General features: G+C 53.3%; 2 protein-coding genes across 3 annotated transcripts; one reads left to right on the top strand and one right to left on the bottom strand.

Annotated features, from left to right (window-relative positions):
* Positions 1-1013: 1013 nt before the first annotated feature.
* Positions 1014-3735, top strand: Emp3 (epithelial membrane protein 3). The gene is made up of 4 exons (XM_051148560.1): positions 1014-1272; positions 1896-1998; positions 2501-2641; positions 3512-3735. Exons 1-4 carry the CDS (start codon positions 1195-1197, stop codon positions 3679-3681), a joined length of 492 nt encoding a protein of 163 aa, XP_051004517.1. The 5' UTR covers positions 1014-1194; the 3' UTR covers positions 3682-3735.
* A 1076-nt stretch (positions 3736-4811) lies between these two features.
* Positions 4812-26218, bottom strand: Tmem143 (transmembrane protein 143). 2 transcript variants are annotated; one of them, XM_051148557.1, is made up of 8 exons: positions 26054-26217; positions 25487-25718; positions 23315-23419; positions 12249-12443; positions 10899-11029; positions 9566-9845; positions 5604-5793; positions 4812-5271 (listed from the first exon to the last, which is right to left on the bottom strand). In XM_051148557.1, exons 1-8 carry the CDS (start codon positions 26074-26076, stop codon positions 5051-5053), a joined length of 1377 nt encoding a protein of 458 aa, XP_051004514.1. In that variant the 5' UTR covers positions 26077-26217; the 3' UTR covers positions 4812-5050. The 2 variants fall into 2 exon arrangements, with proteins under 2 accessions (XP_051004514.1, XP_051004515.1); XM_051148558.1 differs by having other exon boundaries at positions 5105-5284; positions 26054-26218.
* Between the last annotated feature and the right edge of the window lie 932 nt (positions 26219-27150).

Below are 27150 nucleotides of genomic sequence, written 5' to 3'. Positions count from 1 at the left end.
AGAAGGTCCCAGAACATGCCTACTGTGTGATTGGGTGGGCAGAGAATAAGGAACCAAGAGCTTGTGCCCTCCCCAGACTGCGACCTCAGCTGGGCAAGGCCACAGTGGATATAAAAGGGTTGGTATATATTGAGAGTTGAGAGAAGCAGAAAAGCACCGGAGGAGAGAGAGAAAGGGAGGGAGGGGGTAAGGAGAGGGAGAAGGGTGGGTATTACGGGGTGGGAGGAAGGCTGTGAGGGAGGCGGGGGACTCAGAGTGGAAGGAGGGAGCAGAAGGGCGGGGCCAGAGGCCCGAAGGAGGACAGACTCCAACTCTGACTTCTGCAGCGACTCCCGGTAAGTTTTCAATCCGTTATTCAGACGGGACTTTTTTTCCTGAGCAGCATGGCACCGTCGGAGGGGCACCCCAGGCAGGAAGAGACCCTTCACTCTTAGCTCCCCGAGGACACTAGTAGCTGAAGAAGGGTTCTCTCAGCCTTTGTGGTGGGGATAGAGGAAGGGGTTGGGCCGCCCACAGGACTTGCGGTCCCCACAGAGCCCACCATGAAACGTGTCCTGAGGCTTCTCCCTGGGGTTTTCCATTCTCGCCTGAGATTAAGGGGTACAGGAGGGCTCCCAGGGCTGCCTGAGCTCTCTGTGAAGGGTGGTTGGTAGGTGGTGGTCTATCCACTCAGACCTCCTCCTCCCCGTTTCTCATCCATCTCCCCTAACGTCCAGAGCCTTGGGTTTGCAGTGGGGTGGGGCGAGGACCACAGAGGATCAGCCAGGGGCTGGCATTTCCCCTGGGCTGGGAGTGGGGGGTGTGAGGGGCAGGGATGAGTCACCCATGACTCACCCCAGAAGGAGAGAGCGAGTGAGTCAAGGATGCCTGTCCTGGGGGCGATTCCTGCTCCTGAGGGCTTGGAAAGGGTTGTCAATTTAAACTTTCATACGGTGTGACCCACAGAGCTTGGGGACAGGGCACTGAGGGTGCACCAGCACCGTCCTGGCCTTATCTTCTACTCCCCAGGGGGAACTGCTCACGCCCAGGAGACTTCCCAAGCCACCTGCCCTCAGATGCTAGAGGCCTCCCTAACCTTCCTCTCTGACTTAGAAAGCCAGACCTCAGCCCTCTTCCCCCAGGACTGAGCGCCCCACCCTTTGTCCCACCCGTCTCAGGCTTGCCTCCCCTGCTCTGAGCTAGGCACTGGCAGCCATGTCAGTCCTCCTGCTGGCGGTCTCTGCCCTTCACATCCTCATTCTCGTCTTGCTTTTTGTGGCCACTTTGGACAAGGTAAGCTTCCAGCTCACTGTGAACCATCACTACAGCACATCCGTGAGCCTCCAGCTCCCGCCTCTGCCCTCACCTCCCCCCTCTGCTCCACCTCCCCCTTCTGCCTCCACCTCCCCCCTCTGCCCCCACCTCCCTACCTCTGCCTCCACCTCCCTCTCTGCCTCCAGTTGCCCCCTCTGCCTCCACCTCCCCCTCTGCCCTCCCCTCCCCTCTCTGCCCCCACCTTCCCCCTCTGTCCCCACCTCCCCCTCTGCCTCCAGCTCCCCCCTCTGTCCCCAACTCCCCCCTCTGCTCCCAGCTCCCCCCTCTGCTCCCAGCTCCCCCCTGCCCCTATCTCCCTCCTCTGCCTCTAGCTCCCCCCTCTGCCCCCAGCTCCCCCCTCTGGCCTCAGCTCCCCCCTCTGCCCCCACCTCCCCCCTCTGCCTCCACCTGCCCCCCCTCTACCTCCCTACCTCTGCCTCCACCTCCCTACCTCTCCTTTTGGGCCAGTCCCTTCCCCTAGTGTCTTGACCCACCCTTTTGACCCATCAGTCCACACCTTCCAGGTGCCCCCATCCCCACTCTCCCTGACATCTTTTCTCCTTCTCTCCTCACCCTCCCTCGTCTGCCCTCCCACCCCCCAGTCCTGGTGGACCCTCCCAGAGAAGGAGTCCCTGAACCTGTGGTATGACTGCACGTGGAACACCACCACCCAAACATGGGCCTGCAGGAACGTCAGTGAGAATGGTGAGCATATAGCCGGGGAAGGGAGGGGCGGGGGGGGGAGGGTAAGGCATAGAAGGCCTCAACAGCCGAGGACTTGGGCTGGGAATCTAGGCGAAGCCCTGAGCATCTGGGGCTGGCTGGCATAGGCAGCCTGTCGGGGTGGAAAAGCCACTGCTTCTGTTGTGATGGATCCAGAAAGGGTGGAGGCCACGTGCTGCAGCTTAAGGCCTGGGGAAAGAGCGCCCTAAATTCTAAGAAGACTTTTCAAGGTTGTAAGGAGCTGGGGAAGTATAGGGGAAGGCCAGAGCTCTGTAGATGGAGTTGTCTCCCTCCAAAATTCTAAGCGATAGCAAGTGAGGGTGGGGATGTAGCTCCCCGGGAAGGTGTTTGCCTGGTAACCCTGGTAACACACCCACCCACCCACCCTGAAGCTTGCCTGGCTGAACCCGGAGTGGGTAGAGCACAGCCAGTGGGGACCGCAAGGGGCCGGCGGCGGTGACGTCCCGGGTGTCTCCCCCTGCAGGCTGGTTGAAGGCAGTGCAGGTGCTTATGGTGCTGTCCCTCATCCTCTGCTGCCTGTCCTTCATCCTCTTCATGTTCCAACTCTACACCATGAGAAGAGGCGGCCTCTTCTACGCCACCGGCCTCTGTCAGCTTTGCACCAGTAAGTCGGTCCTCAAGGCTCAGGAAGTAAACCATCTTCAAGGTCCCCAGCCTTCTCCCTTCCCGGGGACAGCCTGTGACCCCACGGGCTTCAGTGAGCCAGCGCTGGGGAAGTGGGTGTTGGCAGATGACTTGGGCTCCAGGCATGGAGGCAGCTAACAGAATCTACAACAGGAGTATTCTGAGGCACAGCAGCCAACTGCTGTTTCCTGCGCACTGGCTCAGGGAGCTAATTTTCTCTCTTCGCCCAGTATTGGGGCTGTACCACAGGGCCTCTGGCATGTTAGCCAAACTCTCATCTCTGAGGCATGTGGCCAGCTCCACCACGCTCGTGGGTTCTAGGCATGTGCTCTCAACCCTCTTTTTATTTTTATTTTTTAGTTGGAAATAGGGTCTCGCTAATCGTCCTAGATGGCCTTGAGACTTCTGTCCTCTGGCCTCTGCATCCTGAGTAACTTTAAGTGTAGGGCTGAGCCATCAGGTCATGTTCCATTTTTTTTTTTTTTAATGTCAAATAAGTTGATGTTTGAAGGGGTAAGGAGGGCATGAAGAGGTCAATGAGATCTGAAAGTACTGCTCTTATTTAGTTTTTAAGTTTTTGGCTCTAGGTTGCAAAAGGCTGAGTTAATCATGGTGGTTTTGGAAACATCTTCCTGGGTTCCCAGAGAGTACCCCCACCCCACCCCTGCTCCTCATTTTACTTACTCATGCCTGCATGTTTGGCTTATAAAAAACTCAGAAAGATTGCATGGGTGGTTATTTCACACATGAGCAGTTAGGGACCAGAGGTGGAACAACGGGCTTACAGCTGCTCTGCACAGCTGGCTGCCTGTGCGCCCAGCCCCACGCTGCTGTGTTCGTGGTTCCGTAGGTGCAGCCGTGTTCTCTGGGGCACTGATCTATGCCATCCACGCTGAGGAGATCCTGGCGAAGCACCCACGCGGGGGCAGCTTTGGTTACTGCTTCGCCCTGGCCTGGGTGGCTTTCCCACTAGCCCTGGTCAGCGGCATTGTCTACATCCACCTGCGGAAGCGGGAATGAGCACTGTGTGTCCCCTAGAAAATAAATCCGCTTAACCAAGAGCCTGCCTCAGCTCCCTCCCCGCTCCCTGAACAACAGTCTCATCCAAAGCTCAACTCCCAGGCTCTGCCCTGGCACACTGGCTGGAGCCAGCTTCCCCAGGGCACCCTGCCTTGGTAAGCTCAGGGTGCATGCCTTCCCTCCCTGAAGACCTCAACAGAGCTCGGTTCCCTCTACCTGCTCCAGGCTGTCAGCATCTCTCTCAGGAGCCCAGGCTGCCTTCCATTCTGAGTCGATGGTTCCTTCCATGCCTTCTCTGACCCAACCACTGGCAGAGCTGTTTCCTGCTGCAACCCTGTCTCCTCTCCTTTCCAGACCCTAACCCTTCCCCCACCATCAAAGGCCACCTCTACAGCCAAGATGGCACTCTCTACTTTCAGGCAGCGGGTACCAGCTGGGTTTCACAGGCACCTACTTCTGGCAGGGTGCTCTCCTGTACCCTGTCTTCCTGGTTGAGAGCCAGGCTCTTGCAGTGTCTACTTCAGGACCCAGCCACACCCTCTTTCCAGGATTCTGACCACCCCCTTTCATCTGCAGCCACGCCCATCAGATTTATTGAACATGATTTATTCCTTTGGAGGGGGGTAAAATGATAAATATTGCACAGGTGGGGAAACCCTGACTGAAGTGGTCTCTACAGCACGGCAGAGCAGGCCTAGGGGCCTGAGCTGGAGTGAGCTTGGGGTGGAATCCTGCAGGTCTTTGGGGCAGGAAGTTCCCAGTGCCTTCAACCAGAACAGATCAGCCTCAGAACAGATGGCTCTTCTCACATGGATTCAGAGGAGCTCCCTCCAGGAATTTTGATTGGCTGCCAGTGGCTGAGGTGCCCAGTGTCTGTCACTGCTGTGTGCCAGGGCCAAACGGCTCGCTGGTTGCAGTGGGCCCCGCCCAGGTGCATGTGGCAGGCAGTTCCGGTGTAAGCTAAACAGATGTTGAAGCAGAGCCTCCGGATGCAGCTTTCACAGCCTGGCGGGACTCAATGTGGCAAATGCTGGCAGCTGCAGTCTAGCAGCTGTGTTACGCTTCCCCAAACCCCGCCCCCTCCACTGGTTTGGGTAAGGCTCCCGCCAGGGGCGGGACTAAGAAATAAAATAACAAGCTGAAATACACGGCTTTGATTGGCTAGCCTCAGTTAGGTGCCTAGCAACTGCCAGCAGCCCTGATTGGCTACTCTGAAGTCTATAGCATTGCAAAACTAATGGCCTAGCAGAAATCATGGCCTGTCAACAACCCAGAGTCCTGGAAGGCGATGCAGTTGCCGCGATTGACAGCTTGCCGTGGTGGAGGAGGAGGTTGACACCCTGCCAGTACGGGGCCTGGTAGTGAGTGGTCAAGAGGAGGGGTAGCTACTGCCCAACACAGCCTGCGGGGCCTCTGCAGTGCCTAGGACCAGTGGGTCCAGTTGTGGCAAATCGGGTGGTGGGAACAACCCGAAACTGGGGGTCAGGGCTTGCAGATGGGCCAGGGCCCGAGGTCCATTGAAGGTCACATCACAGCCTGACTGGGCCAGAAGCCAGCTTTCCACTTCAGACTGCAGCCACCTGGAGGCCTCTGTAGGGAAAGACTGTGTCCAAGCTGGAGCTAGAGGAAATCTGGGCCTAAGGAACAGCAGGGAGGGCCCTGGGGGGACAGCAGGGAGGGCCTGGGGGGGGGAAAGTAGGGAGGGCCCTGGGGGGGCAGCAGGGAGGGCCCTGGGGGGGACAGCAGGGAGGGCCTGGGGAGGGACAGAAGGAAGGGTCTGGAGGATAGAAGGGAGGACCTAGGGGTGGCAGGGAAGACCTGGGGGACAGCAGGAAGGGTCTGGGGTCAGAAAGGAGGGCCAGGGAGGCAGCAGATTGTCATGGGGAATAGCAGGAAGGGCCTAGCAGGCAGGGAGGGCTTACCTTCAGGTGGGTCTTGGGGGCCCCCTGGCCGGCGGGCTAGGAAGCTGTGAGCCAGTAGGGCTTCCTTGATATGCTCCTCCTGTGCGCGGAGTGCCAGGGCACTGAGCAGTTCGGAGTTATTGGATGTGCTTCGATAGTACAGCATGTGTGCCAGCTCCAGCGCCTGGGCACTGCGGCGCTGCCCGAACACCTGTGAAGATGCAGGCTCAGAACCACTGGTGCAGGACCACTCAAGCAGAGTGCCCAGGCAGCCTGGCTTCCTGAGCTCAGCTCTGGGTTGGAGCTGGGGTTAGACTGAGGAGTACTCCCTCTGCCAGTGATCCACTACTTTGCTCTCTGGCCACATGTTAATGGGTTTGTGCAAAGATTTAAAACATGAGTTTTAGCCCCAGAGCATCCTTGTCAAGTATTCCCAGGTGACATGTCTAAGATTTGCTTCATAGTGACCTAGTACAGAGAGACGGGGGGGGGGGGGGGGGTTGTGATGCAATCAGATTGTTGGAAACTAGACACTGGGTGCAGGCGACCCTATTTCTATATCTATTTGAACCTTTACATAGTTGAAAAGGAACAGTTTAAGCTACTACCCTGTAAAGAAAAATACAGGTAAAGGGCACTGGATAAGCCCGGCCCTCTCCACACTGCAGACCCACTCTTAGCCAGGATAGATGAGCTCAAGGTAGCCCTGTGCGGCTGCGTTGCCTCTGCCACCCTCAGGCCCTTGAGTGGGAGTGGCCTAGAGCAATGCCGTCTGTATACAAGGTTGATGCTGCAGGAGCCCAGGAAGTCAGTACAGTATACACAATGGACAGCGTAAGGACAGAGCTGCTATGCTCACCCTGTGATGCCAAGAATGCAGCTGAACATCACAGCTGGGGAGCTCACCGATGGCTATGGCTGGACCTTCTTCTCTAGAGCCCACACCATGCACTCTATCCCTGCCTTGGAGCCAGTTGCCAGAGGTAGGAATCCATTGCCAGGCACCATCCTGCATGGAACAGCTGGGTCTCCTGTCTTCAGCTGCCAAGCGGCAGGGCAGAGTGTGCAAACACACTCCACAAATACCCACTCCCCGTTCTGCTAGCCCTACCTTCTGTGGGTCACAGGCCACACCCTACCATCATCCTGATCTCTCCAGCCAGCCTGTCTGTCCCTAGCCTGCTCCCTGGCTTCATCTCCCCGCCCCTTGCTCATAGCCTCCCAACCCCATCTCTAGTGCAGCCCACACAGTAAACACTGCTAACGCCCAAGTGCCCCCTACCCCATTCCCTCAGATCTTGGGTCTTCAAATGAGCAGCACCCCACAGTCTGCTCTTAAGAAACACTGCCTCAGGGCTGGAGAGATGGCTCAGAGGTTAAGGGCACTGACTGCTCCTCCAGAGGTCCTGAGTTCAATTCCCAGCAACCACACGGTGGCTCAAAAACCATCTATATAATGTGATCTGATGCCCTCTTCTGGCCTGCAGGTGTACATGCAGGCAGAGCACTGTATACATGATAATAAATAAGTAATAAATCTTTAAAAGATGCCACATTCTCAAGGCTGTCCAGAGTGGATGCGTCCTCACACCCCATCTCAGTCCATAAGCCTCCACCCCCTAGTAAGGGCCCACATTCCCAGGCTCCATCTCCACAGCCTCCTGGCCTGCCTCTGCACAGAAAAGGCAGGCTATGGTAGGGTGTCCACAGACCCATCCCGGCCCAAGCGATCCACCAGGGTCTCAGGGAACTCACAGCCTCTGGGCAAGGATGAGGACTGCAGTGGGGTGGGGCCCCGTGCATGGACATGTGGGTGGAGTCTGAGGAAGCAGGAGAGGAGCTTAGGTACCACAAACACACACAGAGCAGGAGGAGGGTGGTGTCGTGGTGGTGAAGGATTGTGAGCAACCACATGGCAAGCTGAGCAGGGACCCCACGGAGCTATGAGAAGGCAGGGTGGGGTCTGCCCTGGGTGGAGCTGGGCATAAGCTCCAGAAGCCACCTGGAGGCTGCGAACAAGGCAGGCACCAAGGCCGTGCCTCAACAGAGAGCAGATACGGGGGTTGGGTCATTCAGCAGCCAGTGAGAACCACTGCTCTAGGCCCAGCTGGCCCCACAGACTCAAGGTGGGGGTGTGCCTCAGCATCCTGCTCCAAGCCAAGAGCAGAGAAACCAGGTGGAGAGCATGCGGCTCTACACATTGAGAGACAGGAAAAGACCAGGAGTTGGGGGGGAAGGCTGTGGTACCGCAGCCCCAAAGACACTGTAGCACAGAAGGAATGAATACTTAGGGAGGAGGATGGCTGGAGGCTGGCCTGGTGGGAGGTCAGGGCTGTGCAGCGCCACGGTATGAAGAAATAGTTCATCAAACCATCAGAACTGGTTAAGCTGGACCTCTCCACTGCAGTAGGACTTTGCAGCCCCCTAAGACCACCAAGAGTGAGAAGAGGGCTCACCTTGGACAGTGTCCCCTCAGAATACAGGAGCATCCTCTAGACTCCCGGCTCTCAGTCTGTGCCTGTGACAGCTCCTCTCTGCTTTTAACCTGTGGCTCCCTGCTACCCTGAGGAGAAGGCCCAGAATGCTGTGCAGGCATGGGCCACCCTGGCCACCCTGCGCCTTGTTTAAAACTCTACTGCACCCACCCCTTGTGCTGGCCCTGGGTATCCAGTCTCCCTTGTGGCCAGTACGGCCTGGCCAGTACTTGTAGGATTTATCACAAGTTCTCCTGAGAGCACGCCTGTCATGACTGCTGAAGGCAGCTTGAGAGCTAATGAGCTGGCAAGTGACTGATAGGACACATCACAGCTCCCGGCAGGCCACACTCCTGGGGGAGTGCAAGCACAGAACTAAGAAAGGCCACCCTTCCCAGCCATCTCAGCCGACAGGGCATGCAGTGGCGAAGAGAACACAAACGGTGGCAGCCCCGCCTGCCCTGCTGAGCAGCACTGAGGAGGCCCTGAACACCATGTACAGCTCAGAGAGGGAGCTTATTAAATAGACAACTTCCTGGCCTAGACCCTGAGTTCTAAACTTGGCCTTTTTGGGGTGGGAGCTGGCCCTCTTGGTGATCATAAACGCCCTCCAGGAAGGAGACTTAGGGAGCAGAGTCCCACTGTAGTAACCACCATCACTGTGACCTCACATGGTACTGCCTGTGCTGTGGCCAGGCTCACTTTGATTTACTTCAGCCCTGACCACTCTCTGCAGAAGGTCTTGTCATCACTTGCATTGGCAGTGTAGGAGTTGGGGCACAGAGAAGTTAGGCAACTTGCTTAAGACACAGAACAGTAGTAGAGTCAGATGTAGCAAGAATTTTGTTTGTTTGTTTTTTAAAACATAGAAATGTTATGGAAATATGTTTTTGTTTTAATCCCGGGATGTGGGGGCTGCTTCACAGCAGGTGACTGTGGTTTTCCCTGTGCTCCAGCAGGGGTGTGGCTTTGGCAGCTGCAGATAGTTTCTGTGAGTGTGTGATGTTTGGAATTCTGGGGACTTTTCAGAGGGTATAAAAATGCTAGGGCCTGGAGAGGCAGGGTTGCTGTGGGTGGTCGGATGCTGTTGGTTGCTGTCAAGTAGTTGTGTGCAAAGAAACAAGGACAAGAAATTAGATGTCCTGTTGGTGAAGATCACACTTGCCCCAAGGAACTCAACATCTTCAACAGCAGATAACAGTCTAACGATAACGTCGCCCCTTCTCTCTCTATCCTTTTTTCTCTCCTAGCTAGTGTTAGGGGGCTAAGCTGGGGAGGAGAAACAGGAACCCACAAAGTAGTAAATGCTGCTACACAGTTTGCTGTGTTCTTAACAACGCCAGTGCTCCACCAGGATTCCCCTTTGCAGATGAGGAAACTGAGGCACAATGTGGTACTCTAGTGAGGGTGCTGATAAATGAAGTAAGGAAGATGTAAAGACGTCATACTGAGGACCAATGCCCGGAAGAACTCAAGTACAGGGGACCTGGCTGGGCCAAGGATGCTCACCTTGGAGGCCCTCAGGCCCATGAAGGCAGCAAAGAGCAGTAGCAGCAGGGAGGTGGCCACCTTGAGGTCAGACAGTACCACCATGCCCACATTGACGAAGAACACAACTCCCGAGAACACCAGCATCAGGTTGAGCATGGCACGCTGCAGCAAGGGCGTGCGCACTTTCAGCTCCGGCAGCAGCTGCTCTAAGCCCTCCAGTGGGGTATCCTTGAAGCTCTTCAGAACCAGGTGCCCCCGTTTTGTCCTGGCTGCCAACACCACGCGCTTGAAATATCTCCTGGGGACCAGAAAGGAGGATGTGGGCACAGGAAGACCAGAGCCCTCCCACCTTGGGATGGCTGCTCTCAGTTGTCACCGTGACCACATCCGGAACCCACTAAAACCCAAGCTTCTGGGCACACCTGTGAGGAATTTTCTTGACTGGATTTTTGAGGTGAGAAAACTCACCCTAAAACTTGGCAGTCCACTTTCTAGTGATAGCCCATATAAAAGGCCTGATTCTAGCACTCAGGAGGCCGAGGCAGATGGATCTTTGTGAGTCTAAGGCCAGCCTGGTCTACAGAGCAAGTCGCAGGACAGCCAGAGCAATATAAGGAAGACCACGTCTCAAAGTAAGTAAGAAGGGAGCTTTTGCCCCTTTGCCTGCTTCTCTCATGCTCACTGGTAACGTTCTCCTGCTGCTGAGGCGTTCCTCCTCCCGTATTAAAACTGACTTCAGGGTTCTGATCAGCAGCTCTCCAGAAACCTCCAGGACCCAACAACAACTGGATTCTTACTCTTTCCATTGTGAGGCAACCATTAGACTACCCTGACCACGGGCTGAAAGCCAGTCTAATACATCCATTAGGCATATATGTATTATATACATCTATATGCACATACATATGTGTGTGTGTGTGTTGTTCCTTTAAAGAACTCTGACTGAACACACCTAAAACGCCACATCTCCCTGCTGCATGGCTTGTAGGAAGCTACTGAATCGCCAGGCGCTGGAAGTAAGTCACGTGTTACATGTTCCTATTAATGGACCTGCAGCCATTCAGCGGAAGCATGGCTGTGCTACTCCTTCTGGATGTGGCTTTCCCTCCCTGAGTCTCAACTTTCCTCGTATGGGAAATGGAGGCGACTGACCTCTCCCTTCTCTTTCTGTGGGAATAGCAGCTCTTACTTTCTCTTGGGAAGAACAGGCTGCATTTGGACAATTCATGCCTCTCACTTCTGGACTTCTGCCAGGGGCCAAAGCCACGAAACCCAAACCCTGACCTGTCAGGCCGTCCCAGCTCACTCGGTGCTCCCTCTTGCCGTACCTGGGGGACAAGGGCCTGCTCACCTCTCCACAGGGGGCAACTTTCTGAAGAAGCCACGCTTGGAGCCCACACTGGACATGTGGGGCATCGGCCCAATTCTCTGGCCCAGAGCCCAGAACTGCATGTAGATATACTGATCCAAATTTATTGTCACCTGCCAAGAGGAAAAGGAAGCAGAGGTAGCTGAGCATGAGCCTGGTGTTACAGTCAGGGCGCCAGGATGTGCATCCGAGCCAGAAAAACGAACGCTGCCTTTTGTTGCTGATCATGCAGTGCAGGTAGGCAGGCACGCATGGTTAGTCATGGTGGACACTGCACAGCACCACAGCCTCTAGGTTGGGCCTGCACCCAGGAATCTTGTTAGACCCTAAGGTAGCATTGGTTTTAAGAGTCTCCATTTATGAAGCAACTACAAAGACAAGGCATAGTCACTTAAACATGTCTCACCACCACTAGCAAGTCACATCGCAAACTATGACAGAATGTGTCTAGAAAAAAATACATCTTGGGGCTGGAGAGATGGCTCAGAGGTTAAGAGCACCGGCTGCTCTTCCAGAGGTCCTGAGTTCAATTCCCAGCAACCACATGGTGGCTCAAACCATTTATTATGTGATCTGGTGCCCTCTTCTGGCCTGCAGGTGTACATGCAGGCAGAACACTGTATATGTAATTAATAAATAAATAAATAAATAAATCCATTTTTTAAAAAGAAAAAATACATCTTAAAGTTCACTAAGATGTGAACCTGGAAGAGTCTAGTATTTCCTCACAATTTTGTTGACTTTAAGGAAGAGAGGATAGAGATGCGTTTTTGTTATTTTTTGGTGGGTTTTTTTAGGGACAAAAATTTTTTCAGGGGATATTGAAAAAAATGGTCTCACTACGTACCCTGACTGGCCTGGAACTTGCTCTGTAGACCAGGCTGGCCTCGAGCTCACAGAGATCCACCTGCCTCTACTTCCTAGTGCTTGGATTCCAGCCTCTGGATTTTTAGAGAAGATTTTATGTGTACACTTCTTAATATACGTGTGTTATGTATATGCCTAGTAAAAGACAGAAAGGGGGGATGGATCTCCTGGAACTGGAATTACAAACCACTCGCTGTAAGTGGCCCCGTGGGTGCTGGGAACAGACAGAGTCCTCTGCAACGGCAGCCAGTGTTCTGAACCATGGGGCCATCTCTCCAGCCCCATGCAAATGAGTTTTATGTTGTTTATCACAAGATCCTGTCAGGTGGTGACAAGCACTGTACCTGGTGGACCTGGCCCTGAGATCCTCATCTGATGACCCTCTCCTGACAAGGGACACCAAAATGGCTGGGGATGGGCGTGTTCCTCTAGACCAGCAAATATGGCTCCTCTGGGGACAGGTACCTGGACCTCATCCTGAGGGTGATGGACAACAAGTGCATAGGCCAGGGTATCTTCAGAGAGCGCAGAGAAGTTGGCCTGGGCCAGCAGGGGCTGCAGAGCCTGGAGCACGTCCTTCTCACTGGACAGGCGCTGGGGGTCAGTAAGGGACGGCTGGTCCAGCGTCTCCCTGTCAGGGTTGATGGGGTCATACAAGGCCTGAGGAGGGACAATAGGAAAAACAGGGAGGTCACAACAGGCGGCTGTGGGCCCCAGAGAATGAGGAAAGCCCAGAGCTCAGTCTTCCCCTACTCTCCCCTCTATGCTACCCTGTGCTGGCCCGCCATCCACACCTTAAAACACTGTAGCTGGGGAAAAAAACAAAAAACAAACAAAAAAACCCCAAAACAAACAAAAACCACTGTAGCTGGATGAGGCAGCTCTCTGTGAGTTAGAGTCCAGCCTGGTCTACATAAAAATATCCAGGTTAACCAGGGCAAACATAGTAAGACCCTGTTTCAAAATGAAAAAATCAGGGCTAGAGAAATGGCTCAGGGGTTAAGAACATTGGTTGCTCTTCTGAAGGACCTGGGTTCAATTCCCAGCACCCACATGGCAGCTCCCAACAACCTCACACAGATATAAGTATAGGCAAAACACCAATGCACAGAAAATTAAAATAATAACTAAAAAAAAAAAAAAGAATCAAAACCTCATGTAGACAACCTCAACTGCACCTTCAGCTCCCTTCTGGGGTCTTTGCTGAGCAGGGGCCTCCCCTGCAAAGACAGTGCAGGGGACCAGGCAGCCTGGTGGAGACTGACCGTCCAGCAGCCTGAGATAGGGTACTAGGATAAAGGTTTCATGCAGGGACTGAGCGGAGGTGACAACCCCTCTAAATTTGCATTCCTACTTGTGCTGCAAGCCTCAGACCCTGCCTGGCCTGTTGAGGCAGGAATGCTTTAAAACCCCCTGTAGACTAGAGCAGTGGGCCTCCTGCACTTACGCTAGGGAACACTTGGGGGCGGGGGGGGGGGGCTGGAGAGATGGCTCAGAGGTTAAGAGCACTGGCTGCAGCCGGGCGTGGTGGCGCACACCTTTATTCCCAGCACTCAGGAGGCAGAGGCAGGAGGATCGCTGTGAGTTCGAGGCCAGCCTGGTCTACAAAGTGAGTCCAGGACAGCCAAGGCTACACAGAGAAACCCTTCTCGAAAAAACAAAAACAAAAACCAAGAGCACTGGCTGCTCTCTTGCAAAGGTCCCGTGAAGAGGAGATAAACTTGCTTTTGTCGTGATCCCGAGTGCGGGGTCGTGTGAGAGAACAGGTGCTGTTAACCTACTAGACTAAGAACCACCTTGTGCGGGAGCTTGATTGCTGCCAGCTGGAAAACATCCTTGAACAGACTGGAGGCAGGGGCTTTGGGGGTCTTGGTATTGTTTGGCTGTTCATCACTCCACTTTGAGATGCTCCTAGAGAGAACCGCTCCAGGGAAGGCTCCGGGGCTCCGGGCTCCGGGCTCCGGGCTCCGGGCTGCGGCTGCGGCTGTGGCTCCAGGTTCCAGCTGCTGTTCCAGGTTCTAGCAGCAACTTGAATTGCTGGTCTGTTGAAATCCTGCTGACTACGCCAGGAGAATCATTCCTAGGAACTGATACCCAGAAGGTTTCCTTCTTGTTTTCTTTAATCTCCTTTTCCTCTTATCTAGGCTAGTGGGTTATAAGGGAGGTGCGCTCGTTTAATAAGTTGATAATAAAGTACAATTGGTAAGGAAATTGAGCCAGAGTTCAATTCCCAGCAACTACATGGTGGCTCGCAACTATCTATAATGAGATCTGGCGCCCTCTTCTGGTGTGCATGCAGGCAGAACACTATGTATATATGATAAATAAATCATTTTAAAGAAAAAAGAAAGAGGAGGGCTGGGGGATAAAGTGTTGACTGGGCATGGCGGCACACAGTCATCCCAGCTCTCGGGAGGTTAAAACAGGAACATCACAAGTTCAATACCAGCCTGGGCTAAGTGAGACCCTGTCAAAGCAAAACCTTTCCAACTGTTGAAGACATGGTCCGCCCAGCAGCAGCAAAAGCCCAGTCAGAAGCATGTCTGAGCTGTCCACAGTGATCAGTCAAAAGCTGCCTGCATGTCTCCAGCCCCTCCTCACAGGGGACCATTTCCTCTGAGGCTTCATCCCAGGGCCACGTGCCAGAGCACCAGAGGCCACACCATACACCGCCCACGGCTCCAAGCCTGCAGAAGGTCTCATCCTGTGAAGTCCTGAGCTTCTGCTTCTCACATGCCTGTCTGTAGGCTCAATTTTCTTAACAATTATTAACTGAGCGTATCTCACTTATAACCCGACTAACCTAAACAAACGGAAAAGGAGATTAAAGGACACATGACTGAAACCTTCTGGGTATCAGTTCCTAGGAACGATTCTCCTGGCATAGTCAGCAGGATTTCTTCTGCCAGAACCTGAAGCAACCGGAACCCAGAGCCTCAGCCGGAGCCTGGAGCCCCGAACCCTTCCCTCAAGTGGTTCTCTCTAGGAGCGTCTCAAAGTGGAGCAATGAACAGCCAAACAATCCCAAGTCTCCAAAGACGCCACCCCTTACATCCCCTCTCAGAATTTGTTCAAGGATGTTTTTCAGCTGGTAACAACCAATCTCTCCCACAAGGTGGTTCAACTCCTAAGGGGATAAACATCACCTGTTCTCTCACGAGTCTGTTCCTCAACCCACACTTGGGATCTAAACAAAAAACATGTTTATCTCTCCTTCATCTCCCCCTTTCTATTAAATAAAACAAGCCATATACAACACCTGTCTCAGGAACCCCAGTAGAGCTCCCACCATACTGTGCCTGCCTCTGTGGTATGCCCCTACCTCCAGGACAGTGAAGAAACTGAATGTCTTTTCCCAGGTCTCCCCTTTGTCCCCTCCCGTAGATATACCTAACTAACCTCCCCATATAAGAAGATAGAGAAAAGAAGGAACAACAACACAGAAGATAAAGGGCTCTGGACCTGGTGGCACAGGTCTGTCTGCCCATCTTCTAAAGAAGCAGAAACAACAGCCTGGTGTGGCAGTGCGCGCCTTTAATCCCAGTGAGAGATCCAACCTGACTCTGTTTTGAAGCAGGGTCAGAAAGAGGACAGGCGCTGAGGAATTCCACCCTGCAGAGCTGACAGCTTTAGCTTGCACACACAGGCACTTACCCCACTCACCACCACCCCAAGACAGTTACCTCCGGGCTGAGGCAGTTTTAGAACCACCCAATAGAATTAAAAGTCATGTTAAGTAGCCAATAGGATTGTTACAAATCTGCCCTTGAAAAAGTATAAAAACTCGATAGCCGGGCGTGGTGGCGCATGCCTTTAATCCCAGCACTCGGGAGGCAGAGGCAGGCGGATCGCTGTGAGTTCGAGGCCAGCCTGGTCTACAAAGTGAGTCCAGGATGGCCAAGGCTACACAGAGAAACCCTGTCTCGAAAAACAAAAAAAAAAAAAAAGAAAAAAAAAAAGAAAAAGTATAAAAACTCAGTGCTTTTGTTACTCGGAGTCGCCTCTCCCTCGGGTGCAGGTGGATCCCATCACATTAGACCAATAAACTTCTTCTTGCATTTGCATCGAATGGCCTCTGCCTCTCATTCGGTCGATTCCCGGAATAGACTCTCCCGATCAGAGTCTTACATTTTGGAGCAATGGCCGGGAATCGAAGTACTGTTTGAGAAGAGAGGACCCGGATCGGAGAGGATCGCTCAAGCATCTATCAGGTACCTCGGTCTGTCTCTGTGTTGTCTTACTCTCTTTAATTCTGTGTTGGCTGATGATCTGTTCTGCTTTTTGGTTTGTTTGTGAACACCTGTGAGGGTCACAGTCCCTCAGCCTGAAGTCGGGGTTCAGGTCCCCACCAGCGTAGCTGAGACAGCTGCTGAAAGGAGTCTGGAGGACGCTGCCTATCTCGCAGAGAGAATTGAGACACTTCCTCCCCACACAGTGCATGGGCGCCTTGTGTCTGATGGATATCCAGGCCTCCGCCCACTTGTTTGGTTTCTTCCTCATCAGTGGCAGTGGTGAGCTGCTCTGGTCTTTGTCTGTATCTATGTGTTTGCTTGTGAACTAAGACTGATGATCTTTTTGAACTTTTATCTGAATACGGGACAGACAGAGTCTACTCCTTTGACTATAGTTCTTGACCATTAGACTGAAGGTAGGACTAGAGCCCACAACATGTCTCTGGTTGTTAAAAAAAGACAAAATGATAACTTTCTGTTCCTCCAAATTTGGAGTTGGCTGGCCAGCTGCAGGGACGTTTGATTTAAATACCACCATGGCTGTCAAAAACTCTTGTGTTTGAAATTGGGTCCATTGGACACCTGGACCAGGTTCCTTACATTGTCATCTGGAAGGAACTTATAACTGCTCCCCCTCTTGGATTAGGCCATTTCTCCCCTGTTCTCTTCCAGGGGCAGAAACTGGAAGGAAGTTCAGAGGAAAAGGTTCTCCAGGATACGGGGACAGCAGATCTCCTTCTTCTGGATCCTTCACCACCCCTCCCTCAAGCTGGAAAGAGTTCTGTGAGTCCCGTGCGAGGGCTGCTGCCCGGGATCTTGCCACTGTTCTGGCCTCTACCCAGTCCCCCACCCGCAATATGCAGAGCCTGGAGCAGAGGCTACCTTTTCAGTCAGTTTTGCTGAGCTCTCCCTGCAGCACTTCAAAGACGAGGTGGCCTCAGATTCACTCTCTCTACCTGTCTTGGCCCCATTGAGCCCTGGTGTGGAAAGACCACCACCACATGACCTTGAGACCTGCAGGGTGGGTGGGCCCCTGGCAGTGTTGGGCCCTTCTCCATCTTCTGAGGACCTGGCTGGCCCACCTCCTTCTTTCTCCCTCTGTCCAGTGGGTCACTCAGTCAGAGGTTCTGTACGAGGCATCCTGCGTTGGTGGACGGTCGTTGACTGGCCCTCCCCAGCTGGGCCTCTGGAGACCACATCTGGCCCTCCAGTTCTGGGTGGAAACAGCAACTCCAACTCCTCTGGTGGTGCCGGGACAGTTGGTAGGGCATTGGCTAGTGATGGCGCCTCCCCTGGGGAAAGATGGACTCACGGCTTTGAGAGGCTCAGACTAAGTCATGGAAGGGGAACTTTAAAGGATGGAGCAGGGGTGAAACAGAGGGAAGAGCCACTGAATTTCATGGGGCTGAAGAGGCTGCCCCTGACCCCACAGGAGTGGGCCGTGGAGGAGGGGCAGCTGGGCTGACCTCAGGGGCAGGAGGGCAGCCTCAGTGGCAGAAGTGCCACTTCCCAGAATAGACCCTCCCAATCAGAGTCTTACACCAGCACTCAGGAGGCAGAGGCAGGCAGACCTTCATGAATTTGAGGCGAGCCTGGTCTACAAAGTGAGTTGAGGGCAGCCAGGGCTACACAGAGAAACCCTGTCTCGAAAAACCAAAAAAGAAGGAGAAGAAGCAGAGGAGGAGGAGGAAGAAGAGGAAGAAACAAGACTAAAAGTTCAAAGCCACCTTCTGAGACTTAGCAACATCCTTTCTCAAAAATGAGTGAGTGAGTGAGTGAGTGAGTGAGTGAGTGAGTGAGTGAGTGAGTGAAGCCCCGATGGCGCTCAGCAGGACAGCTTTGCCTGCACTCCCTGCTGAGGGCTTGGGGCATGGCTCAGCACATAGAGCAGCTGCATGTGGAGGATCCTGGGTCCTAGGATGGCAAAAAAAAAAAAAAAAAAAAAAAAGGTAAAACAGACCCCACAGACTCCACAAGCAACAGAGGGACAGCAACATGGAAGGAACTGGGTGTCCCAGGGCCCCACAGTACTCTGCCTCTAGCCTTTGTGTAGGACCTGTGTGGACGTGAGCCTGCACACTGCCCACGCCCACGATGTCACATCAACATGCCAAGCCTGTGCTTCAAGTCACTGAGGCTCCAACACTCCTCTAAGTAACCGTCCTTCATTTCCTCCCCGAACCTGCTCCCCAAGATGTCCTACCTGGTTCCGGTGTCTGATGGCTTCTCATGTCAGCCTGTCACCCCCCAGTCCCCTCCAGTCCTTTTCTTCCAAGACAGTCCATCAGCACCCCATAGTCAGCTCCTGAGTTTACAGCCTGAAACCCCTCCTGCCCCCTTCTCTCCTGATGCCACCTTCACTCCCACCTGAGGGCGGTGGCCTTGGGGCTTCTGTTTACCTGCTTGACTCTCCCCACTTAAAAACTACCCCACAAAGCATTCCCAAAGCTTTCCACTGAATTTGGAATGAAGTCTGACTCCTTTCAGGCCCTTAAGAACCCCTCAAAAGCTGCCTTAGCGCCCCCCCCCCCTTACTTCTGTACTGACAACCATCCCCAAGGCTCTGGCAGGGAGGGGAGGAGCAGGGAGAGTCCCAGCTTCCAGCCTATCTGGTCCCAGTACGATGTGTAATTTGTAATGGAGCCCAGCCTACCACTGAGAGGCACAAGGTCTCGGGGTATCAGAACAGCCTCTAAGTAGGTACCACAAGACAGTGGAAGGCATTCCATATGGAACAGCCTGAGCAAAGGCGAACAGAGGAAAAGGCTAAACATCCAACGCCAGTGAGCAGGGAGATGCTGAGACCAGGGCAGGACTCCAGCAAAGTCGGTCACAGACTGTAGCCACAGATGCCCAGAGTGACCTTGGGAGATTGCATGGCTAGGACTGAAGCTGGGGGGAGGGGGCTGTGTCCTTTCTGCATCGCCACCAGCCAGGTTCTCCTCAGAGAGCTTCAAACTAGACACCCAGACATGGCGCATGGCCTGGTGCTCCCCAGACGCGGTGCACGGCCTAGTGCTCCCCAGACACGGTGCACGGCCTAGTGCTCCCACTCCCCATGCTCCGCTTTCTCTCTCTCCTCCCTCTTCCTGCTCACTCTGCTCCCTGCTTCCCACTCTCACGGGGCTGCTGCCCCAGCATACATGGATGCTTTTCTCAGTTCACTGTTCCCATGAGCATCGCAGAGCAAACCACCATCAGCTTCCCGTTTGTTTTTACTTGCTTGTTTAATTTTTTTAAGTTTGTTTTGCTTTATGTATATGAGTGTTTTGCATGTATGTATGTATGTATGTATGTATGTATGTATGTATGTAGGCATACCACATGCCCACCTGGTGCCCACAGAAGTCAGAAAAGGACATTAGGTACCATATGGCTTCCCCACTGGGATGGACTCAAGACCTTGCTGATACTCTCAGGTCCCATGGGCCTTGCAGCCAGCACATTCTCTGCACCACGCCATGAGATCACAACAACGATGGAAAGAGTGAAAATCCTACATATTTTTCTTGTTATGCTTGAAGCAAGTTAGAGGCAGATTCCCAGTATGAGAATGGGACCACTGTGATCCTTACTTACAGATATAAAAACTGAGGTATGGCCACACCAGATCTGCCAACTACTTATAACGCCTGTTTGTGCTTGGGAGACAGGAGGATTGTGCACCTGCAGATCTGGACCAGCCTGGGCTACAAGTTAAGACCATCCCTCAACCAATAGATAAACAAAGCCCTGACGAGATTCCCATTACCCGTGGGAAGCAGGATCACACGCCTGCAAGGGCCTACGAAACTTCTGTGTAATATTAGTGTGTTTGTATATGACGGAGGGACACGCATGCATCACATCACACATGCAGTGGTCAGAGGACAGCTTTGTGGAGCTGATTCTCTCTCCCCACCTGTCCATGGGTCCTGGGGCTGGAACTGAGGCCGGCAGGCCTGCATGGCGAGGACTTTTTCCTGCTGAATCATCTCAACACCCACTCAGGAGCTTCTGAGGCACAAACAGCATGTTTCATTGTATTGCAAGATTTTTTTAAAGATTGATTTTTATTTTTAACTGTGCATGTGTGTCTGTGTAGGGGTATGTGCGCATGAGTGCTGCTTACTGCGAGGGCCAGAGGCGGGTATTGGATCCCAGGTGCTGTAGCTACCGGTGGTTCTGAGCCACGTGATTTGAGTGCTGGGAACCTAAAGGTCCTCGGGGACAGCAGCACATGCTCTACGCTACTGAGTCATCTCACTCCTTCTACCATGTGGGTTCCAGAGATCAGGCCACCAGGCTTGGCGGCAAGCACCCTTATAAACTGAGCCACTGGTTCTCTTTGGGGCTCTTGAGGTAGGTTTATGAGGCCAGGTCTGACCCTGAACCTCTGCTCCTCCACCCCCCGGTGCCAGGCTTATAGGAGTGAACAGCAGACCTAGCTCCTGCAATTGAAACTTAAAAACCACATGAGGTCAGTTGCTGCAACAGTGGGTCTTGCCCAATCGCAGGAGACACCTTTTCAGAATATGGGCACTGACCTCTGTGCAGAGCCACAGCAGCGTCCCTATCTACGCAGACCGCCAGCCGCTTTCCACTCACCAGTGGCTCTAACTCTTGCCTGGCCCCACAAGTCACACTCAGCCCCCTGGGAGCAGCTGCAAGCCTGACCTCAAGGCTCAGTGAAGGCTCACGGCTAGAGATTGAAGGACAATGGCTGGCTGCTAGTCACCATGTCCTGGGGCCTCCCACCCGAGTCCTAGGTTTATGCAGTCCAGAACTGGCACAGTTCTCCATGCAGTTTCAGGCTCCCCCAGTGGGGCCCAAATGCTGCTCACCACCACCTCCCCTGCCTCAGTGAACAGGCCAGAGCCAGGGTTGCCCTGGACTCTTCTTATTGGCCCATGTCCCAGCATAAACCTGTCCTGGGGGCACTATATTCAAAGTGGACCCAAGCTCTAACCATGTCTGGACCTCATGTGAGAACACAGCTGGTGACACAGAACCCAAGGGCAGCAGCTTCTCCACCTGCAAGGGTCCCTCTCACCAACCCCTCTTCCTGTGTCCTGGGGATTTGAAGAGGAGATAAACATGTTTTTTGTGTTGATCCCAAGTGTGGTATTGGGAACAGACTAGTGACAGAGCTGGATGCTTATCCCCTTAGAAGTCGAACCACTTCGTTGGGGAGCTTGGATAATGCCAGGACACACACACACACACACACACACACACACACACACACACACACACACACACACACACACACACACACGAGCCCAAAACAGGAGGAGAGAGAGGACTTGGGATTGTTTTGGCTGTTCATCAACACTTCCAGGCTCCTAGAGAGAACCGCTCCAGGAAAGGCTTCAAGGCTTTGGGCTCCCGCTGAGGCTCTGGGCCTCAGCTGCTGTTCCCGGTTCCAGAAGCAACCTTGGTGGAATTGCGGGTTTGCTGAGATCCTGCTGACTACGGAACTGATATCCTCAAGGTTTCATTATTGTGTTCTTTAATCTCCTTTTCCTATTGTTTGGGTTAGTTGGGTTGTAAGTGAGGTACGCGCTGTTAGTGAGTTCATAATAAAATTTTCTTATTGAGTCACCAGGGACTAGGCTAGGGCACAGGACCAACGACTGGGCCTATGCTTGCAGGGCTTCGGAATATGCCTTTATCCCACTCTCTAGTAAGAGGCCACCAGAGGGCACCTGTTCACACTGACCACAGATCCTGTTCCCCTGAGGAGAACCCTCCTCACTGGCTTTTTTGGTTTGGGGGTGGGGGTGTGGATGGGAAAGTGCACAGCACCAGCCTAAGTAAGACACTCCATCTAGCACATGCCCAGAAAGTCTGCCCACCAACAGAGGTGTGCTCACATTCTTTCTGCATCTCTATGGATTTTAAACTTTACATAGCAGGGCCAGGCATGGTGGTACATGCCCTTAATGACAGCACTCCGGAGGCAGAAGCAGGCAGGCAGGCAGATCTCTAGGCGCTCAAGGCCAGCCTGGTCTATGTGTCCAGCCAGGGCTACAAAGTGAGCCCTTGTCTCAAAGGGAGAGAGGGAGAATAAATTTTATATAGTAAAATAGTTTTATCAAAACCAAGAATTCTACCTCTAGAAGCCACCTATACCCCATGACGGAACACGGAGGCAGGTGAGGAGGCCTGGTGAGCCTGCACTTGTGACCCCTGTGTCCTGTGTCCTTGAACGTTCCCAGGCCCTCCCCGAGCCTGGCTTTCTGTCTGCACAACTGGGGCTGGCGGCTGCAGCTGCAGAGAGGGCTGCTGGTGGTCACAGAACACACACTGGGCTCTGAAGAGCTGTTGTTACTGTTCCAGGCCAGCCAGGGAGGGCAGCCAGAGGGTGGGGGGTGGGGTCAACTCAGCAGTCTGTGGAGTCCCAACTTTATACATTTCATGAAAGTTCATTCCCTCACCAGCTGATGTGAAGAAACCCTAATCTAGGGCTATCCTCCTTAAGAGCATCGGGTTGGTCTGCAGCCCTAACTATCTGCGGCCATCTCCACTGTCACTGTAACCTGCAGCTGGGCCTGGACCACTCGGTTTCTGTCTGATCCCTGGGCAGGCTAGAGTCAAGGTCAGCCTCCATGCCAAGATGTGATATTAGCAGGTTAGACGTGGGGGAGGAGAGAGCCCTCCTGGGCATCCAAATCCTTCTAAGAAACCACAGAGCTCTTGTTCAAGCTCCCCACGTGTGCAGAGAGGGGGCTGAATGAGGGAGCAACCCTCACTAGACCCCAGATCGCGGACACTCTGAGCTCAGACTGCGAGCCTGAGGTTCTTGAGGGTAAACGCTACTGTGTGAAACACCCAAGCGACGGCATCTCTGTCACAGAGTCACTGCCTGAAACTCCACTAGTTCCCTTGACAGCCTCAGTGTCACCCTGACTCTTCCAAAGCTGCTCTTTCACTACAGACCCGCGTCTTCTAGTCACCCTCTCCTGTCCAACAAGTGCTCAAATAACTGACTTCCTCCAGGCACACACTGCCACAGACCAGCACACCTCCAGTCCTAGCAGAGCAGGAAGAAGCGGGTGGCTGGGTCTCTGTGAGTTCCAGGGCATCCCAGTCCCTTCTCCATGAAGAGCCCTCAACCGACATCATAGCTCACATTCACTTTCTATCCTGTCTCCTCAGCTGAAATGCCAGCTCCGTGAGGGCACGGCCACCTGTGTCCTGATCATGGCAGAGTCCTCAGAACTTAAAAGAGAGCCAGGCTCCAAGCGGGCGTCAGTCACTATACACTAAACAGACAATGAGCAAACATGCATGACAAGACTGGACGGCTGTCCTCACCTGCAGCCTGGCCAGGAGACGATGGTAGTGAAACATGGTACAGAAGTCCGCGTGGGCTGAGAAGGCCTCCAAAGCCGCTCTCTCTGCTGGGCTGGAGTGGAACTCCTGGTACCCAGAAAGAAAACCCAGTTAGGCCTCTCTCCTCTTCCTCCAGAGGAGCCCTTTCACGGCAGTCCACCCACAGGGTGGGAATTCTGGGCTTTAGTGTGTATTTAAGGGATGATTTAGGCAATTGTAGGAGCCCGCTCAGCACAGGGAGAGCGGAAGGCTTCAGGAGCCAGAGGCCGGGCACCTGCTCTGCGGCCATCTGCACAGTCACAGAATGGGTGCCGTGTGGCAGGTGTTCTTTCTTGGCCGAACATCATCCCCCAGAGAAGGGACAAGGCTAATAGAAGTAGATTTTTTTTTTCTGGCCCGCATGCCAGAAGAGGGCACCAGATCTCATTATAGATGGTTGTGAGCCACCATGTGGTTGCTGGGAATTGAACTCAGGACCTCTGGAAGAACAGACGGCGCTCTTAACCTCTGAGCCATCTCTCCAGCCCAGAACTGCAGTTTTTCTTTCTTTCTTTCTTTTTTTTTTTTTAAGATTTATTTATTATGTATATAATGCACTTTAGATCACATTATACATGGTTGTGAGCCACCATGTGGTTGCTGGGAATTGAACTCAGGACCTCTGGAAAAGCAGTCAGTGCTCTTAACCTCTGAGCCACCTCTCCTGCCCCCCAGAACTGCAGTTTTTCAAAGGGGCAAACTGAAGCTCAGTGAAGCCATTTCTGAGGGTCATGATGGGCCCATCTGACTCATGAGATACTTTTATTTATTTACTGCATATGTGTGTGTTGACTGCATGTATGTGCCCCACATGTGCCTAGTGCTAGCAGGACTCAAAAGAGGGCACTGGATCCCCTGGAACTAGAGCTATGGTTGGTTGGGAGCTACCATGTGGGTGCTGGAAACATCCTGGGGCCTCTGCAAGAGTAACAAATTCTCTTACCCACTGCTAAGCTATCCTCCAGCCTAACTAGGGGAAACTTCTGATGGGACTGTTTGTGCTCACATGTAGGCACATGTATATAAAGTCTACCACAGAACTTGTGCATACACAGCAGGTGTTCAATAAACAACTGTTATGGGTACTGGAGAGATGGCTCAGCGGTTAAGAGCACTGACTGCTCTTCCGGAGGTCCTGAGTTCAATTCCCAGCAACCACATGGTGGCTCACAACCATCTATACTGTGATCTGATGCATACTGTATACATAATAAATAAATCTTTTTTAAAAAAAAAAAAACTTAGAAAACAACTGTTATATTAATGAATGATCTTCAACGGTGGTGAGTCTGACAGTAATGGTCGGTTGAGAGCCCAAGGTCTGGAACAGATCAGGGGTGAGGTAAGGGACCCATTCTTAGAATCAAGCAAGCATGGGTCACTCGATACCTGTAGCGTCTGGTGGGTCACTCTGTTTTTCACCTGTAAAATGGGATGATGGTAACCTCTTTCTTAGTGGGGTGTTCTGACAGTCCTAAAAATGACAACATGCAGTATAGCACGGTGCCACAGAATGAGAGCTCAAAGTGTGAAAATGACTGCCCTGCAGGTACAATTTTATTACATAGTGGAAAGTAATGAGTATGATAGTTATAGCTATCTCAGGGGGAAAACTCATGTCTCAGACCAGAATGCCTGTTCAAGGTCCCAAAAAAAAGTCACAGTCCGGAGTTCACTAGAGATCTCATCTTGGAGCTCTTTCTTGACCCTGCTTTCCAACTTTCTTGTACCTACCAAGAATGTCGGCTGGGCGTGGTGGCACACGCCTTTAATCCCAGCACTCTGGAGGCAGAGGTAGGCGGATTGCTGTGAGTTCAAGGCCAGCCTGGTCTACAAAGCGAGTCCAGGGCAGCCAAGGCTACACAGAGAAGCTTTGTCTCGAAAAACAAAAAAACCCAAAAAAGTCAAACCAAAACCAAACCAACCAACCAACCAAAAAAAAAGAAAAAAAAAAAAAGAAAAAGAAAAAGAAAAAAAAAAAAAAAGCTGAAGAGACCAGGAACTACAACTCCCAGGAGGCGCTAGAGCAGTCCTCAATAGGAGGTATATGGCTGTTGTCCCGAGGTCGGCCGGAAATTGTAGTCCCCAGGCTCTTATACCGCTGATGGGCAGTACCTGTATCAGGAGGCGGAGCAGCTGCTCCTTGGAGAATGGAATGAAGCGCTCGCGGTACTGCTGGGCCCAGTCTCGGGGTTCCTTGGGGTTCCACATCTTGCGGTACACCCCCATCCTGTTCGCCAGGGATGACAGAGCCCGGGAAGTCCCAAGGAGAGCGGGCACCAGGGACCATACTCGGACCTTGGACCCCCAGGTTACGTGCAACATGACCAGCCCCTTTTCCCAGAGCCTAAACATAAGCAAATGAAGAGGGGTGTCAAAGGTCAGTAGGAGGTAGTACCTCCACACCCCCCTCCCTTCGGGGACAGTCCCTAGCTAGTCTCCCTCCCTCTAATCCTTCTTAGCTGTTCCCTTCTACACTGCACATTTAGGTGGGTTCCACACTAGGGTCAGAGGTCGTAGTTTAGAGTATCTTGTAGGCCCAGGGGCATTGTAGCAGTATAGATGGTTTCTGCGGAGCTTAGACAGCGAGGTGAATCTCAGGAGTGTTGAAAAACTAAGAAAAGTAATAGCAGGTGCTCGGCCGTCCTCCCTGGGCCATGCAATCCCCCACCCTTCCCTCACCTTAGCCAACGCGCGCCTGTCATTGAGCATTCTGCGCATGTGCAGGACGAGGTCTCCGGCCCAGAGGATTGGCTTCAGTAAGCCGTAACGCGCACGCGCAAACTCTGTGCCTTTGAAACCATTTTTTAAAAAGGCTTCTATCTCGATTGACTGCGCATGCTTCGCCGCTTGTCTGGTTTTGTGTGTGGGGGGGGGGGTGTGTGGGGTGTGGGTGTGTGTGTGTGTGTGTGTGTGTGTGTGTGTGTGTGTGTGTGTGTGTGTGTGTGTGTGTGTGTTTTCTCACGATGACGCGCACGCGCCAAAGAAAGGTCGCTCGGTCCGCTATATCAAAGAGAAGGGGCGGGATGGGCGCGGCAGGCTGGGCCTGGGCCCCCGCTCGTGCCTGGCCAACGGCGACCCGCCCAACGTCTGCCGTGGCCACGCCCCTTCTCTACTCAGCTCGGGTAGGTGGAACAGAAAGGGGCGGGACTTGGTTGTAGCCAATCATCTGGAGAGAACAGAAAAGGCGGGAAAGATAGGACCCAAAAGGAGGCTATAGGTGGCTCCCGGAAGCAGGAGAGGCGAGCAGGAGGACGGAGCAGTCTACTTTTCAGTGGCGAACGGTGATCCTCGGCCCTCGAAGACTAGGTGGTTCTCTTCAGGCAGCGTCCCCCCCCAACCCCCCGGGTCTCAGCACTTCCGCTCCCACGCCCTTGGAAGGGAGGCCCCTATTCTTAACTCTCATCCTGAGCGGGCTGGTTTCCGAGGCTTCCCAGACCAGACCCCAGCCTGAGACAATGTGTCTTCCAGGGACAGAGCTGAAACCTGAGCAAGGCTCATGCATGTTACAGGAAGTGACACAAGTCAGGGAACACCTCAGGTAGTCCTGAGCTCACCATAGTCTTCTATGCCATGGAGTAGCTGTGTTCGCCAGAGACTCTAGCTTTACAGCTCCCTCCCCCCCTAGTGTCCCATGCCCTAGGGTCCCTAACGCCACTACCTCACACCTCCACTCTGAGGACTAGCAGGCCTATCACCCCTCACCAGCCTTATCCTGTATTCCCAATACCCAGGGTCCTGAGACCTCCAATAGCCCTCCACCTACACTTCCGACTTCT

The sequence above is a fragment of the Acomys russatus genome, chromosome 7, assembly GCF_903995435.1.
Source record: "Acomys russatus chromosome 7, mAcoRus1.1, whole genome shotgun sequence".
NCBI lineage: Eukaryota > Metazoa > Chordata > Mammalia > Rodentia > Muridae > Acomys > Acomys russatus.
This window is presented reverse-complemented; position numbering and strand designations above follow the sequence as displayed.

Bases quoted from the DNA above. Each gene is read 5' to 3' on its own strand.
- Emp3 (XM_051148560.1), top strand. From the start codon at position 1,195: ATGTCAGTCCTCCTGCTGGCGGTCTCTGCCCTTCACATCCTCATTCTC. The intron at 1,273-1,895 runs GTAAGCTTCCAG...CCCACCCCCCAG, and splicing joins TTGTGGCCACTTTGGACAAG to TCCTGGTGGACCCTCCCAGA. The intron at 2,642-3,511 runs GTAAGTCGGTCC...GTGGTTCCGTAG, and splicing joins CCTCTGTCAGCTTTGCACCA to GTGCAGCCGTGTTCTCTGGG.
- Tmem143 (XM_051148557.1), bottom strand. From the start codon at position 26,076: ATGACAGGCGCGCGTTGGCTAAG. The intron at 11,030-12,248 runs GTACCTGTCCCC...TCCTCTTGGCAG, and splicing joins ACCCTCAGGATGAGGTCCAG to GTGACAATAAATTTGGATCA. The intron at 9,846-10,898 runs GTGAGCAGGCCC...TCTGGTCCCCAG, and splicing joins AAGTTGCCCCCTGTGGAGAG to GAGATATTTCAAGCGCGTGG.